This window comes from Mandrillus leucophaeus, unplaced genomic scaffold (genome assembly GCF_000951045.1).
Source record: "Mandrillus leucophaeus isolate KB7577 unplaced genomic scaffold, Mleu.le_1.0 Scaffold15, whole genome shotgun sequence".
Lineage (NCBI taxonomy): Eukaryota > Metazoa > Chordata > Mammalia > Primates > Cercopithecidae > Mandrillus > Mandrillus leucophaeus.
This window is the reverse complement of record NW_012101476.1, coordinates 3,251,609-3,264,779: the sequence shown is the minus strand read 5'-3', so window position 1 is coordinate 3,264,779 and position 13,171 is coordinate 3,251,609. Positions and strand designations below refer to the sequence as shown.

General features: G+C 43.3%; 1 protein-coding gene across 2 annotated transcripts in view; it reads right to left on the bottom strand.

Annotated features, from left to right (window-relative positions):
- UPF2 (UPF2 regulator of nonsense transcripts homolog (yeast)) overlaps positions 1-12,066 on the bottom strand; it is a 140,571-nt gene extending 128,505 nt beyond the window's left edge. The window contains exons 1-2 of one of the 2 annotated variants that reach the window (XM_011974897.1): positions 11,808-12,066; positions 3,954-4,336 (exon numbers count right to left, since the gene is read on the bottom strand). In XM_011974897.1, coding sequence (XP_011830287.1) covers positions 3,954-4,318 — 365 coding nt within the window. In that variant the 5' untranslated portion in view covers positions 4,319-4,336; positions 11,808-12,066. Of the gene's footprint in view, positions 1-3,953; positions 4,337-11,648; positions 11,784-11,807 lie in introns of those variants that run through there. The other variant, XM_011974896.1, reaches the window with a different exon arrangement.
- Positions 12,067-13,171: the final 1,105 nt, after the last annotated feature.

The following is a 13,171-nucleotide window of genomic DNA, read 5'->3' as shown; positions in this document are numbered from 1 at the left end:
AGGAGGCAGAGGTTGCCATGAGCCAAGATCATGCCACTGCACTCCAGCCTGTGCAACAGAGTGAGACTCTATCTCAAAAAAAAAAAAAAAGTTTTGAAATGTTAGATATTGTTTTTCCATACTCAGCACATTAGCCAAACCTTTAACAAAGTACCTTGCCAGGTTTGGACTCTTAAAAATTCAAGTGATTTAGAAAATTTGGAAAGGAACCAGAAGACAACTATCAAATAAGAAACTTTTAATAAAAAGCTAGTAGACTCAGTTTATACTGAAAAAAATAACTAAAAACAAATATACCTATTTTTCCTCTAAAAAGACAGAACAATTTAAATTGCAGAGGTAATAAAATAGGCAGGAGTGAGGGGTGACAAACAATATGATTTTGAAGCTTATTGAAGTTTTTGAGATAACAAAATATATAACTTAAATCTCCACTTTGGGAAGCTGAGGTGGGAGGAGCCCAGGAGTTAAGATCAGACTGGGCAACAGAGTGAGACCCAATCTCTACAAAAAATTTAAAAAATTAGCTGGACGTGGTGGCACAGGCCTGTAGTCCCAGTTACTTGGGAGGCTGAGACGGGAGGATCGCTTGAGCCCAGGAGGTTGAAGCTGCAGTGAGTCATGATCACACCATAGCTCTCCACCCTAGGTGACAGAGTGAGGCCCTGTCTCAAAAAATTATACACATATCTATAAATCTCTAAAAAAGTAGATTTTCATCTTTCTGAGATAATCACCCCTGAGTTACAAGATAATTATTTGATTTTTCCACTAAAAACTACAATATATTAACAGAAAGGTGGCCTCTATCACTGATAACATGGACAGTTGAGTATCTCTTTGAAGTCTCCCAGCAACACACAAATACAAAATGAGCAGTGAAAGTACATTTTAAGAAAGTATGTACAAGGCCGGGTGTGGTGGCTCATGCCTGTAATCCCAGCACTTTGGGAAGCCAAGATGGGTGGATCACCTGAAGTCAGGAGTTCGAGATCAGCATGACCAACATGGAGAAACCCCATCTCTACTAAAAATACAAAAATTAGCTGGGTGTGGTGGCGCATGCCTGTAGTCACAGCTACTCAGGAGGCTGAGGCAGGAGAATGGCTTCAACCGGGAGGCGGAGGTTGGGGTGAGCCGAGATCGTGCCATTGCATTCAGCCTGGGCAACAAGTGCAAAACTCTCTCAAAAAAGAAAGAAAGAAAAGAAAGTACGTACATACATTAAATAACTCAATTTTCAGCTGCACTGAAAACACTTTAAGATATATAATGAAGTTTTTATGGGTAAATGCTATGATGCTTTAAAATACTCCAGGGGGAGAAAGTGTGTAATTATTGATGCTAGGTAGATGAGGGACTAGTTCACTATACTCCTCTATTTTTGCATATATCTGAAATTTCCCCAGGAGCTCAGGAGTTCAAGACCAGCCTGGGCAACACAGCAAAACCCCGTCTCTACAAAAAATACAAAAATTAACCAAGCGTAGTGGTATGCATCTGTAGTCCCAGCTACTCAGGAGGCTGAGGTGGGAGGATCGCTTGAGCCCAGGAGGCACAGATTGCAGTGAGCTGAGACCAGGCCACTGTACTCCAGCCTGGGCGACAGAGCAAACCCTGTCTCAAAAAAAAAAAAAAAAATCTCTCAAGAATCATGGTTCTGAATATTCCAAAACTAGGCACTACTATAGTCTTGCAGACCTAAGGCTTCTGTTCCTTATTAAAAGTAGAGGTCCTGGCCAGGGCTGGTGGCACAAGCCTGTAATGACAGATACTCAGGAGGCTGAGGCAGGAGGAATCACTTGAGCCCAGGAGTTGGAGGCTGCAGTACGTTATGATGGAACCTGAGAACAGCCACTGCACTCCAGCCTGGGTAACAACACAGCAATGCCCCCATCACCCCCACAAAAAAGGGAAGAAAGCAGAAGTTCTAAAGAACAACTCTGAGAAGAAAGGTGGCTGTTCTAGAGGCCTATACAAAATCGTGCTTGCAAAAAGCTTTTTAAATTATATATTTGGCCACGCACAGTGGTGTACATCTGTAGTTCCAGCTACTAGGGAGGCTGTAGTGGGAGGATCGCTTGAGCACAGCAATTACAGACTTAGACAAAATAGCAAGACATCATTTCCAAAAAACGATTATTTTAGGCCAGACATGGTGGCTCATGCCTATAATCCCAAAACTTTGGGAGGCTGAGGCAGGAGGACTTCTTGAGTCCAAGAGTTCAAGACCAGCCTGGGCAACACGGTGAAACTCTATCTACAAAAAGTACAAAAATACCCAGGTGTGGTAGCACGCACCTGTAGTCCCCACTATCAAGGAGGATATGGTGGGAGAATGGCTTGAGCCTGGGAGGTCAAGGCTGCAGTGAGCTGCCGTCACATCACTACACTCCAGCCTGGCTGGAGTTTGTTGAGCTCTTATTATGTTACCAGGCACTGTAAAAATACATTAGCAAATATCCTTAAGACAGTACCAATGAAGTTAAATTCTACAAGCCTCATTTTAGAGATCCACAAAATGAAGCTTAAAAAAGGTAAGTTGCCCTCTTAAATTTTAAAAAAAATTTTTAATTAAAAAATAAATAAGTTATATATTATTCTTTCCCTTATTTTTCTTCACATAGACAGGGTCTCACTATACTGCCCAGGCTGGTCTTGAACTCCTGGGCTCAACCAATCCTCCTGCCTCAGCCTCCCAAAGTGCTGGGTTTACAGGTGTGAACTACCATGCCTGGCCTAATAAGTTTCATATTTAGAGAAGAGCTTAAGCTATTCAACAAAGTTACTGCTGATGCATCTCTGGTGTTTTCCCTCTAAGAACTACATTTTTCACTAGTTTATTATTTACTTGCACAGATTTACAAGGTTAAAAATAGATTTAAATAAAGATAAGAATGGAAAGCATTGTGGAATTGTGCTTAATGAATAGTCAAAAGTTTTAAAGTCAGGCCAACCTAGCTTTAAATCCCAACAGCTCTACTATTTGCTGTGACCGTAAGCAACTTACCCTCCTTAAACTTCATTTTATTAATCTGTGAAATGAGGATCATAAAACTTACTTCACTGGGATTGTCCTAAGGATAGATGCTAATATATTCTGTACAAGGCCTGATGCATAAGAACTCAAGAAACAGCAGCCAACTGAAGGTTTTCAATTTTTTAAAAAAATGGAGTATTATCATACCACGAAAAAAAGTTTGTTTTTTTAATTTTATTATTATTTTTTGAGATGCAGTCTTGCTCTGTCGCCCCAGCAGGAATGCAGTAGCACAAACTTGGCTCACTGCACCCTCCACCTCCTAGGTTCAGGCGATTCTCCTACCTCAGCCTCCCGAGTAACTGGATGACAAGCACGCGCCACCATGCCTAATTTTGTATGAAAAAAAGTCTTAAAAAATAAACAGCTGGGCGTGGTGGCTCACACCTGTAATCCCAGCACTTTAGGAGGCTGAGACGGATGAACACCTGAGGTCAGGAGTTCAAGATTAGCCTGGCCAACACGGTGAAACCCCATCTCTACAAAAATACAAAAATTAGCCGAGCATGATGGCAGGTGCCTGTAATCCCAGCTACTCGGGAGGCTGAGGCAGGAGAATCACTTGAACCCAGGAGGCAAAGGTTGCAGTGAGCCGAGATCGCGCCATTGCACTCCAGTCTGGGCGACTAAACAAAATTCCATCTCAAAATAAATAAATAAAATTTAAAACAAAACACAAATTACCCAAGACCTCGAATAGTACTCATTAAAGATTGTTACTATTATTTAATTTGAATAATTAACACACCTTTAGCATACCCCAGTCAGTGAAACTAACCTAACAAGTAAATTAAGATACTCCCAATTCTTAAAGAGCTGCACCCAGGACGCTACATTTCAAATAATGTTTTTTTCCCAAAATTTTCCAATCTTCCCATTCCCTCACATCAATAAATACAATCAACTGCCTTACTTCATCTGAGCAGCTGCTTCTTCTTCTTGCTGACGTTTGGCCTGCTCTTCTTGCTTCTTTCTCTCTTCCTCTTGATGTTTCTTTTTTTCTTCCTCTTCTTTTTTCTTTGATTCTTCCTCTGCCTTCACCTTTTCTTCGTCTTTTTTCTTGCGTTCCTTGTCTTCCTTTTTTCTCTTATCATCTTCCAGTCTCTTCTTCTTGTCTTCAGGGGCCTTGCTGACCTCCTTCTTGGCAGTGAGCTTGGTATCGTCTTTTGGCCTCTCCTTGCTGCTCACTGGCCGCCTTTCACTGCAGTCTTTTTCCTTGTTATTTGGTAAAGAGTCTTTTTCTTCCATACTTGCTGGCTTTTTACGCTCAGCTGGCATTATGTGACCCAGGACAATCTGTAAGAGGGAAACGATGTCAGTACCATAGATGCAGTGACTTTTTTAAATGATACGACACTATTTTTTAAACAGAACATATTAATACAACTTGGCAATTGTAAAAGAGTAAATGCGGGCATGTAAAATGAATACTATTTCTGTAACAAAATAAGTTATTGGTCACATTTCTCATCCTATCATTATTAGTTATGCCCATGTCTAAGTACTTGTTTTTTACTTTTTATAAGGAAAAATCCAAGCCCAAACAAAAGTAGACAGCATAATATAAGGAACCTCCACATACCCATCACTCAGATTCAGCCACTATCAACTCCAAGCAATATGTCATTTAATTGTAAATACTTCAGAATATATCTGTGAACATTTTGAGTCAGCTTTAACCCTAGCATTTGACAACCATGAAAGATGGTGGTTCACTATTTCGTATAATATTCAATCTCAGTATTTCAGCTGAGAAAGGAAACAAAAACAAGCCCTTGCCTCCTATATGTCAACAGACAAAACAGAACAGCAGACTCACAAATCTCACTTCATTGCTCTAACCTTATCACCAAACTTTCAGATACAAAAACTGTTAACTATCTCAAATTAAACTAGACTTCTAACTTCTTCACCTATATTAGTCAAAGTTAATTTATAAATAAACATGAACATAAAATCCATATGTTCCGTGCTATATCTGCCAAAACAGAGTAGTTATTAGCCCAGGGTTTCTAAAGTTCAGCACCACTGACAGTTTGGGCAAAGTATTTCTTTGGTTTTAGAGGGAAGGGGCCACCATGTGCTCGGTAGGAGGTTTAGCAGTGTCCCTGCCTGCTATGCAGTGCATACAAGTAGCTCCTCCCTCATTTTGACAACCAAATATAACTCCAGACATTGCTAAATATCGTTTGGAGACAAAATTACCACCCCAAAACTGCTGCACTAGTCACATGTGGTTACTTAAATGTAAATTAATCAAAATTAAATAAAATGTGAAATTCAGTTCTTCAGTCAGTATCTGTATTTCAAGTGCTCAATTCCACATGTAGCTAATGGCTTCCATACATAGCAGGACAGATACAGAACATTTCCACAGAAAGCTCTATTGGATAGCATTGGCCTATAGTACAGGCTTACAGTTAACTGAAAGTAACTGTGGAACAAAAAACTGTACTTTTCAGGAAAATTCTGAAGTTTTCTTTTCTAAAAATGCATTTCTCTACTCAGAACTAGTTGTCTAATTTCTTTTAGGCACAGTGTTTCACATTTTAACTCCTAAATTATCTAAGAGTTGTATATAAGAAAATCAAAATTCGGTCAGGCACAGTGGCTCATGCCTATAATCTCAGCACTTTGGGAGGCCGAGGTGGGCAGATCACCTGAGGTCTAGAGTTCAAGACCAGCCTGACCAACATGGAGAAACCACGTCTCTACTAAAAATACAAAATTAGACGGGTATGGTGGTGCATGCCTGTAATCCCAGCTACTTGGGAGGCTGAGGCAGGAGAATCGCTTGAACCTGGGAGGCGGAGGTTGTAGTAAGCCGAGATCCCGCCATTGCACTTCAGCCTGAGCAACAAGAGCAAAACTCTGTCTCAAGAAAAAAAAGAAAATCAAAATTCTATTTTAGAAGGAGAAAATTACCTACATGTATTAGTTTTTTGTTTTCTCTTTGAGACAGGGTCTCACTTTGTCACCCAAGCTGGAGTGTGGCGGCACGATCACAGCTCACTAAAGTCTCGACCTCCTGGGCTCAAGTGACCCACCTGCCTCAGCCCCCCAAGTAGCTGGGCCAGCAGGTGCTCAACACCACATCCAGATAATTGTAGTTTTAGTAGAGACGGGATTTCCCCATGTTGACCAGGCTGGTCTTGAACTCCTGAGTTTAAGTGATCCATCTACCTGCACCTCCCAAAATGCTGGGATTACAGGCATGACCCATTGTATTTTTGAGCTTCAGTGTTTGTTTTTTCTTTTTTCTTTTTTTCTTTTTTTTTTTTTTTTGAGTCTCACTCTGTTGCCTAGGCTGGAGTGCAGTGGCACGATCTCAGCTCACTGCAACCTCCACCTCCTGGGTTTAAGCGATGCTCCCACCTCAGCCTCCCAAGTAGCTGAGATTATAAGCGTGTGCCACCACACTCAGCTAATTTTTGTATTTTTAGTAAAGACGGGTTTCACTATATTGGCCAGGCTGCTTGAATTCTTGACCTCAAGTGATCCATCTGCTTTGGCCTCCCAAAGTGCTGGGATTACAAGCATGAGCCTCAGCGCCCGGCCACCCCTTAGTTTTTTTTTTTTTATTAAAAGCAATAGTATCCTTAAATATTTTCAAATATAGGTTTTAAATTACAGCACTTAAAACTAGGTTACCAAAAAAAGCATTTGCAATATTGACATTTTTTAAAGACAAAAATACTTTACTTCAGTACTCTAATAAAATGTTAATACCACAGACAGCAACCTAGGCTAATGGAAATGCTTTAATTTTTGCAGATACATGCCACAGCCTATACCTTATCATAGCTACCTTTTCCTTCTATTTTTTCTTTTACTCTGTCATTGCTCTCCACTCCCTTGTTCCATGCATTTATTTTGATAGTGACACCTAAAAGCTTTAGCTAACCCCACTGGTAAAACTCAGAACAACAAAAAAGCTGTTGGTCCTATTTTTAAAATCATCATTAGGGGCTGGGCGCAGTGGTTCATGCCTGTAATCCCAGCAATTTGGGACGCCAAGGTGGCCGGATCACCTGAAGTCAGGAGTTCGAGACCAGCCTGGCCAACATGGTGAAACCCCATCTCTACTGAAAATACAAAAATTAGCTGGGAGTGGTAGCAGGCACCTGTAATCCCAGCTACTGGGGAGACTGAGGGAGAACTGCTTGAACCCAGAAAGCAGAGGTTGCAGTGAGCTGAGATCGTGCCACTGCACTCCAGCACGGGCGACAGAGTGAGACTCCATCACACACACACACACACACACACACACACACACACACACAAAATACCTTTAATATATGAAAAAGCAGGCTGCGCACCGTGGCTCATTCCTGTAATCCGAGCACTTTGGGAGGCCAAGGCAGGAGGATCACTTGAGGTCAGGAGTTCAAGACCAGCCTGGCCAACATGGTGAAGTCCGTCTCTACTAAATATACAAAAATTAACCAGGCATGGTGGAGGGTGCCTGTAATCCCAGCTACTCAGGAAGCTGAAGCAAGAGAATCACTTGAACCCGGGAGGCGGAGGCTGCAGTGAGCCAAGATAGTGCCACTGCATTTCAGCCTGCGCAACAGACAGAGACTCCGTCTCAAAAAAAAAAAGCAACAACAACAACAAAAAATGAAAAAGCATTCTTTCTACACCAAGACAACATTACCATTTATATTATCTATTTTTTTTAATTAAAAAAAAAAAACTGTTTTAATAAAATAGAGACAAGGTCTCAGTATGTTGCCCTGGCTGGTCTCACACTTCTGGGCTCAAGGGATTCTCCCACCTCTGCCTTCCAAAGTGCTAGGATTACAGATATGAGGCACTACACCCGGCCAGCATTTATATTATCTACAAGTGTAGTTATTGATTCTTACACATTTTCAATTAAATATCCAACTTTAATGTGAAAATGTCATGCCCTTAAACCAAGCAAACTTTCAAAGAGACTATAATACTAATACTTACTACTCATGGTACCATACTAAACATTTTACATACATTATCTCATTTAATACTAAAATCTTTATGAGGTAGGTATTATTTTCGCTATTTTATAAATGAGTAAACTGAGACTTGACCAAGTAACTTGACCAAGGCCTGCACAGCTGGTGACAGAATGGGAATCTGAACCCATTCTCTGAACCAAAGAATCCTAAGAGTACCAAATTGCGAGATGGAAGATTTGTTTGTAAATACTGACTATGGCAAACCATAGAATTATGAATCTCAAGAGTAGAAAGAATCCTTCATAGCGGTTAAGCAGTTCTTACACAATGTTTTTAACTTTTAGCAGACTCTGGCTGAAACATATGGGGACAACTTAATATCTAAGGTAATAACATGATCTTACTGAGGGATATTAATCATTAAGTGAAAAAAGTTTATATAGATTTCACATTTTCTGATGTGATACATCAACAAGTAACATTTCAGGACCATAGGAAACTACAAAGAATGACATCAGAACTTACAATTCATGTCTCTCTTTTTTTTTTTTTTTTTTTTTGAGATGGAGTCTCACTCCGCTGCCAGGCTGGAGTGCAGTGGCGCGATCTTGGCTCACCGCAACCTCTGCCACCCAGGTTCAAGCCATTCTCCTGCCTCAGCCTCCCGAGTAGCTGGGATTACAGGTGCACATCACCATGCCCAGCTAATTTTGTATTTTTAGTAGAGAAGGGGTTTCTCCATGTTGGTCAGGCTGGTCTCATAAAACTCCTGACCTCAGGTGATCCACCCACCTTGGCGTCCCAAAGTTCTGGGATTATAAGCATGAGTCACCATGGCTGGCCTCATGTCTCATTTCTAAAGATAAAATAAAATCTTAAATTCTTCAAAGAAAAGATTAAGAAATTCATCTAGTATTTGACAAATTCACAAAGGTCATCATTTATTAGTTCAACAAAGTCCCAAACTTTTATGACTCTTTAATAAGATTCATTTGTTAATTAAATTTTAAGTACTTACTATATAAAATAAAGCTATAGTAGGCGTTCAAGAATTAGACTCGGGGCCAGGCACAGTGGCTCATGCCTGTAATCCCAGCACTTTGGGAGGCTGAGACAGGCAGATCACGAGGTCAAGAGATCGAGACCATCCTGGCCAACAACATGGTGAAAGCCTGTCTCTACTAAAAATACCAAAATTAACTGGGTGTGGTGGCACACACCTGTAGTCCCAGCTACTCGGTCCCAGCTACTCAGGAGGCTGAGGCAGGAGAATCACTTGAACCCAGGAGGTGGAGGTTGCAGTGAGCCGAGATGGCGCCACTGCACTCCAGCCTGGCGACACAGCGAGACTCCGTCTCAAGGAAAAAAAAAAATAGGAATAGACTCTACCCTAGAGCATAATAAAACAGATTCTCCATAACCCTTAAGTCCTGATACTGGTATCTTCTTTCAATCACTTCATCCTCACATTACAAGCATACACCCAAAGTATACTTGAAACTAAATTTCCGTAAACAAAAAAAAAGACAAAAATCTAAAAGTTCATGAAGAGGCAGCAATGCAACTTGTGAAAACAACATACATGGGCTTGGAAGTCGATAGATTTTAAATCTACCTCCCAACTCTGCAGCCTGATAGCTACAGAAATCAGGCAACAACTTCTCTGAGTCCACTTATTTATCAATAAGAAGGATATACTGCTATCTATCTTGTAAAGTTCTTAAAATTCTAGCATAGTAACTAGCATGAGGGAGGCATTAATAAATGTTCGCTCACAAAGAACACTGAGAAGTTCAGCATACAATGAAAGATTTGTAAAGTCAAATAAAGACTATCAGATTTTATCTACTTCTATCCTCAATTTTTACATTCCAAGGACAGCAGCAGAGTCACCTACCCAAGATTACACAGCTAGTTTCCATGGCTGGATCAACACTCACTACCCAGTACTCTTTTTCACTACCTACACTAAAACGAATAAAATATACAAACACCATGATTCACCTCAAAACACGTTTGTTTTATGTCCACTTAAGAAACTGAGCACTAAGTGATATTTAATAAAATGCTAAAATTCTTATTTCAATAACTTCAAGCTTTAACAGCCAAACTTGTCATCTAAAGTGTTTCCAAAAGTTTTTCTAGTCCAAACTACAATTTTAAAAAGGTCCTTTCTCAAGATAGTAACAAGAAAAAGTCGTGATCTTTTCGCTGGAATCCGATTAGCTGTTACAAATTAGTTTGCTGAATACAATTTACATTCAGACTACCCTTAAAAGGAAACCATGCTTTAAAACCACCTTCCTAGCTCCCAAAATAGTGTCCTGTCACTTGAACTGTATATTTTATTTGGTATTCTAAATATATTCTGAACTCCCAAAAGAAAGTAAAACTAATTTACTAGTACAAGTACCAGTGGAGTGTACTGGGGGGAAGAGGGCACAAAACGGGGTGTTTCCTTTTTAAAGACATTCCCTTGCAAAGTACCATATGGGTTATGTATGAAATCCCAATCAGAGTGCTCCGAAAATACTCCAGAGTGAGAGAATGCTGTTTCATCTTTCAATTCTTAGTCAAAATGTTGTAAGGACAGAACAGCACAGGAACACTCTCTCTCAGTTTCTGACTTTATTTTTTAAAGAACATCCTTAGTATAAAGGACGTGTTAAGAATTGTTAGAAATTGTCCCAGCTCACAAATGAGGAGACTGACGATGTTAAGGAACACCTAAGAATTATGGAAATGAGATAAAGCGTCAGCGAGCGTTTCACTTTGATCTGATGCATCACTTCGTGTCGTGTAAGTCCTCCAAGAAGAGCAAGAGAACTGAAGGTCCGATCACCCCAGAGTGGACCCAGCTGGCTCTGCTCTGCCAACCTGGGGACCAAATATCCTGTGGTCACTTCCTTAGTCCAACAGTCCTAGCAAGAAGAGAGTGCCTGGAGTCTTGAAGGGGTGAAGGCAAAGTGAAGAATCAACCAGCCTATGTGATTAAAAGGAAGTCAACCAAACAGCCCTTGCCCACCATCCCCAGATACACCCCAAGCCCCTTCGCCTACACACACCTCTCCTACAAACCTCTGCTCTGGTGGTGTGGCAACGTCTACACCCACCACACCACTTACCCGCCCCAACTCCCCTTCCCACAGGTATCCACGGTCACCTTTGCAGACCATCGCTGCCCCAACCCCAACTTCTCGCCCCACACTCCCTCGCCACAGAAGCCTCCTCGGCCGGTCTCCCCACTCCGCAGCCTCCCACACACGCGCCCTCCCCACTTCCTCGCCCTCGCTTTCCTCCCGGCTCTCGAGGAGCTTCCCCCGACCTCCCCTCGCTCTCCTCCACGCCCCCGAACACCTTCGCCCCTCCACCGCGGGCTCCCCGCCTCCAGCCCCGAGGCCCGGCCCAGGCATGTGGGGCAGGCACCTCCTCCACCGCCCCCCATGCCCGGCCCGGGGGCTCCCGCGTTGATGGGAGCCTCGGAGAGAGGGGGTCTGAGAAGAACGACGCCGGACCCGCGGTCCCTCCACTGCTCGCCGACCCCGGAGAGCTAGAGTGCGGAGTCTCCTCTGGGGTCCCCCAGGGAGTAGGACTCTAGGCCGGTGCCCCCCAGCCCCGTTTCTTCCCGATCGTTGGAGCGGAGGGGAAGGAGGATCCCCGGGACTCACCTCGAGCCTGTTGTCAACATTAGCCCCGGGTTTCCCAGCACCAACTCCAGCGCTCGGGCTCTCCCCTCCCCTCCCCCCACCTATCTCGCAGCCGAGGGCCCGCCTTCCCTTAGCTCCCCCTCCTCCCTCCGCCCGCCGGCCCTCCCGCCCGCCACTCACCAGCGCGGCCGGGCTGAGTGTGGGGGCGGGGCGGAAGGAGGCGAGAGGGAAAAGGCCGTCCGCGCGACTGCCCGATTAAAAACAGTCCTGATCGCCCACCCCGCGGCATGCCGATGCCCTCAGCTTGACTCTGGGGTGGCGGGTCCGAGGCAAAGGCTCATATAAGTGCCACCCACTTAATGGCTCTTCCAAATTCCCCAGTCGATGAGAAGAGCGAATTTTTCAGACAGGTAATGCGTAAGGTAGCCACTACCAGCACCTCAAGCCAGGGCCCCAGCGGAGAGGTGGAGTGTTCCGAGGACCCGAGGCAGGAAGTGGATTGGTCGCCAGGAAAGGGAAAGCGCCTCAATTGGAGCTGCGCAGGCGCAAGCACTTCGCGGGGGATGGGGGTGGGAAGCGCGAATGGGGCGGGGCGGAGCTCACGGGTGGCGAGGAAGGGTGGTGGAATAGTGGGAGGGTTACGGAGCGCCATTAAGGACAAGCCTGGGCACGTGATTCTCCTGGGAGTTTCCTGGTGCGAACGTAAGGAAGAGGTCTAAGAAGAGAAAGTTTGATTGGACTAATTCGAGGGGAGACGTTGAAGATTTAGAAAATTGGAAACTGGAGAAACTAAAGCATATGGCTGGTTTGGGAGGTGGGAGTCGCTTAGGAATGGGTCTAGTTTTAAGAATGCCCTAGAAGACATCAAAAGTCCCGCGGGGGGATTTCAGTAGCAGTTGTAGGTGTTCGACGTAAAAATCACCCAGGGCGAAGACGAAGCAAGGCTTTTTCCATACACTTCTTAGAAAACACCCAGTTCTAACAAGCAAATTTTTATTACGGTGGAAAGACCTCCCTGAGTTATCAAATCACCCATTTAAAAAAAAATGGCTAGCGTGACATTTCTTCTGAATGCGAACCCAGGCCGACTTTTAAAAATGGGATATCAGTTTATCCACACTGCTTATTTCCCCCCTGAATTGCTGAAATGGTGCATCTGGCCTCGAAACAGTGCTGGGTTCTGCGAACATGATCCGAATAGGTGGCTCTGGCTGGTCCGGAGCTAGAGGAACAAGGGTACTAGGGTACGAAACTGGTCTTGACGTTTGCTTGGCCTGCGGGGGCCCCACCTGGTGTCCAAGCACACATAATGAGCTACTACCAACCACAAATACTTGAGGCAAGTCCAGGTTCCCTATGACTCAACCTTTGCCCGTTTGTCTCTATTTACTGTTTGCTTCCCCATTTACTCTTAGCACGCAAATTATCCTCTCATACTGAGTGTTGCTGCTTCCTGTATTTTAAAAAAATACACACTACACATAGGTCAATCATTTAAAGGGTAGTAAAAGAGAAAGATGAACACAGCTATTCTGCAGCCTTGA